At 38.5% G+C, this 3,023-nt stretch overlaps 1 protein-coding gene across 2 annotated transcripts in view; it reads right to left on the bottom strand.

Moving 5' to 3' along the window:
• The window catches only part of LOC106963257 (AT-rich interactive domain-containing protein 5B), a 22,619-nt gene extending 21,511 nt beyond the window's left edge, over positions 1-1,108 (bottom strand). The window contains exon 1 of one of the 2 annotated variants that reach the window (XM_015058072.1): positions 787-1,108. In XM_015058072.1, the coding sequence (XP_014913558.1) occupies positions 787-1,093 (307 nt within the window). In that variant the 5' untranslated portion in view covers positions 1,094-1,108. The remainder of the gene's footprint in view (positions 1-786) is intronic. The other variant, XM_015058073.1, reaches the window with a different exon arrangement.
• Positions 1,109-3,023: the final 1,915 nt, after the last annotated feature.

The raw sequence follows: 3,023 nt of genomic DNA, 5'->3' as shown, positions 1-3,023 counted from the left end.
TCGGCAGGAAAAATCCTGATCGGCACATCTCTATTTTAGATATAAATTAAAAAGTTACATTTTTGCTTTTGACCAGACTTTGGATTAAAAAAAACATTTACAGAGTTTTTATTTAACAAGTCAAGAAGGAAATATGAACTGTTAAATAACAGAAACAGATTCTAGATTTTTCAAGACTACAAAGGAACGCCATAAATCACACACAGGTTAGTTTTATTTACCAATTAGCTGATTTCTGAAGGAGGCAATAGATTTTATTTTGGGATACAAGAACAAAAGGGTCAACTGCAACTAACTCACTTTGAAAAGTGATGTATTATGGTTCTTCCACTTCATAATTTGTCTCTATTTTGCGTCAATCTATTAAAATCCCAACAAAATACATGTAAGTTTGTAGTTGCAATGTATAGAAATGTGGAAAAACAGAGGGGTGTGAACACTTTTTCAATTCACTCCAACATCTCTGCTTTGCAGTGAGATTTGCAGCTGCTACACGTTAAAGCTAGCATGACTCAGTTTTTCCTCCAGCTCTTAAACCTCAGGGTTATCTCTCAGACTGAGATGTGTTGGTGAAAAGTAGGAACAGGGAGCTGACATGGAACTATAAATTGCTACATTTCTGTAACTCCTGCAGCAGAAACGGAAAGTTAGAGGACACAAAATTCCCAGGGAGAAAACATGTCTGGCTGCCTGCAGCGGCTCCAAACATATCCTGTATCATTTTAGAAAAAGTTAGAAAACGAATGAAGTGGGTTTGACTGAAAACACTTCTGCTCATATATTTACAGAAATTCATCGGATGTTTGGTTGCATTTTCTTTACTCTCAGGTTTGACTTCCAGGAGCTCATTGTTGTCGCTTAGCACACCGCCGTCGTTGTCTGCGCCGCTCTGTGGAGGTTCGTGGACGCCATTTGTCTTGACCACTGGAGGCACTGGGCCACCACTCCACCCAGCTAGGTCGGCACGTGACCATTTCACCAGGTCCTCCACCCGTACCACCATCTTCCTGGACACGGCCAGGACTTCATCCTGATGAAACAGAACGGAAATTTGCTTCAGAATTGCTGGAACAGAAATGAATGATCCAAACATGCAGGATTAGTCTTTATTCACATGTAGGTAAGAAATATACAGTGCCTCTAAAAAGTATTCACCCCCTTTGGGTATTTTATACTTTGGAGTCTGTGACTGACTTAAAGGGGTGAATACTTATGCAGTCATATGTTTTGTTACTTTTTTTTTCTTCAATGTCATTTCATAGAAATCAATTTCACTTTGACGTGAAAGGGCGTTTTCATAATTTCCTTGATAAATAAAAAAAAGACCAATTTGTGATGGATTTTTAAGCAATAAAAAGAGTGAAACATCCAAGTGGGTGAAAACTTTTTATTGGCACTGTGAAGAGTGAGACTTGTGTTTTTATATCCCTAAGGTAATCAGGTTAAGCCTTACTGCTGATTTAAATGTTTATGATGATGGAGATTTCTGCTTTTTAAGAGTTCAATGCTACTGGCCTCAGAAACATCTTATGTCCTCTGAATTTACATGTCTCCGTTCAGAAATGAAACTGGATATATTTGAAGGTCATGTGACTGTACTGTAAGACTAGTCAGCTCAAATCAGGTGTGGGCAATGTAACAACATTAGATTGTGATGGATTAGAACATCTGCCAAAGCACAGCATTTGTTGTAGTTCTTTGCTCTTAGATATTTTCTCAGTTTTCCTTAATCTTTATTGATCTTCGTGCAGGATGAATGAATCTGTTACTGGTTTTGATTACTGGGTCGAAGCATACTGCTCTGTTTGTCTCTGCAACTGCAAGCAGAAAGCATTGAAAGTGCAGCCGGCACTAAAACCACCACAAAGAAGCAGGTGTTAAATTTAGCTGTCCTTTGGCCTTTATAATGCTACAAGAAAGACTTCTGAAGATGTTTAGTACTCACTACCTGCAGAGAGGAATTACGACAGCACTCCTTAAAAGCAGTTATTTGTTGGCTAATGGCTAATGCTAAGTAAGAAAACATTTAGTCAAATGTTTGTAGTTTTCTAACAAGTCTGATCCATCTGTTCAACTTCCTACTGCATCAGCGTGGTAAGACGTTATTATTTTTAGGAAAATAACATCAGGGTTCTACACCTCCCTTTTATATAATTGATGTTGCGAACCTTCAAAATAATAACCTGGATAAAATGCTAAACTTTGAGTAGTTAACTGAGACTAACTAAAACAGCTTACAGTAGTGGTTCCCAAACTTTTTCTTCTGCACCCCCCCAGTGGTTTCCAAACATTTTCTGCNAAGTAAACCCAAGCCACTACTGAGGCACTGGGGTCATGTTTCTCGACATGGGCAAAAGAAGGTTCAATTTCCAAACTTATTGATTGTTCTTGGTGATTTATTTTCCTCTTTCACCAAACAATTACAGAGATCAAACTTTCATTTGTTCTCATGCTACCACTCTTGTTCTGGTAAAAACCATTCCGCCTTTTCTAGCTCTGTATGACGGTATTTCGCACGACCCGTTGCCATGGCAACCAACAAACAACTGCTCAACGAGCAGAGATTACCGATCAGGGGAATCAACACCAAAAAGCAAACATTTCCCACACAAAAAAGTAGCAAAAACACTAAAACAGAACATCCAGTCTGTTGCATTATGTTGTCAGGCTTAATGTCTATATTGTGATTATTAATAAGTTTACACCTGATCTCCGCGGTGGTTGATTAGCTGATTTAAACAGCTGCACTACTGATGACTTGATGGGCGGGTTGTTTAATCCTAACGGAACCAAAACACACCGAACTGCGCAGCACATGCTAATGTTATCAAAGTCAATAGCAGGCTAACAACAGTTAGGCTAATATAACTGACCCACTGCTCACTTGTTCAATCTTTTCTTTAAATTAAAACGTTTTCCTCACCTGTGAAATCTGAAGCCCTTATTACCATTATCTATGGTTGAATTAACTGCTAAACATTACGTCCGTTGTTCTGATTCTTTGCATGATTGTGGTATTTTCC

This window comes from Poecilia latipinna, unplaced genomic scaffold (assembly GCF_001443285.1).
Source record: "Poecilia latipinna isolate Pla-1442-1.1 unplaced genomic scaffold, P_latipinna-1.0 Scaffold1514, whole genome shotgun sequence".
In the NCBI taxonomy this organism is placed as follows: Eukaryota; Metazoa; Chordata; class Actinopteri; order Cyprinodontiformes; family Poeciliidae; genus Poecilia; species Poecilia latipinna.
This window is presented reverse-complemented; position numbering and strand designations above follow the sequence as displayed.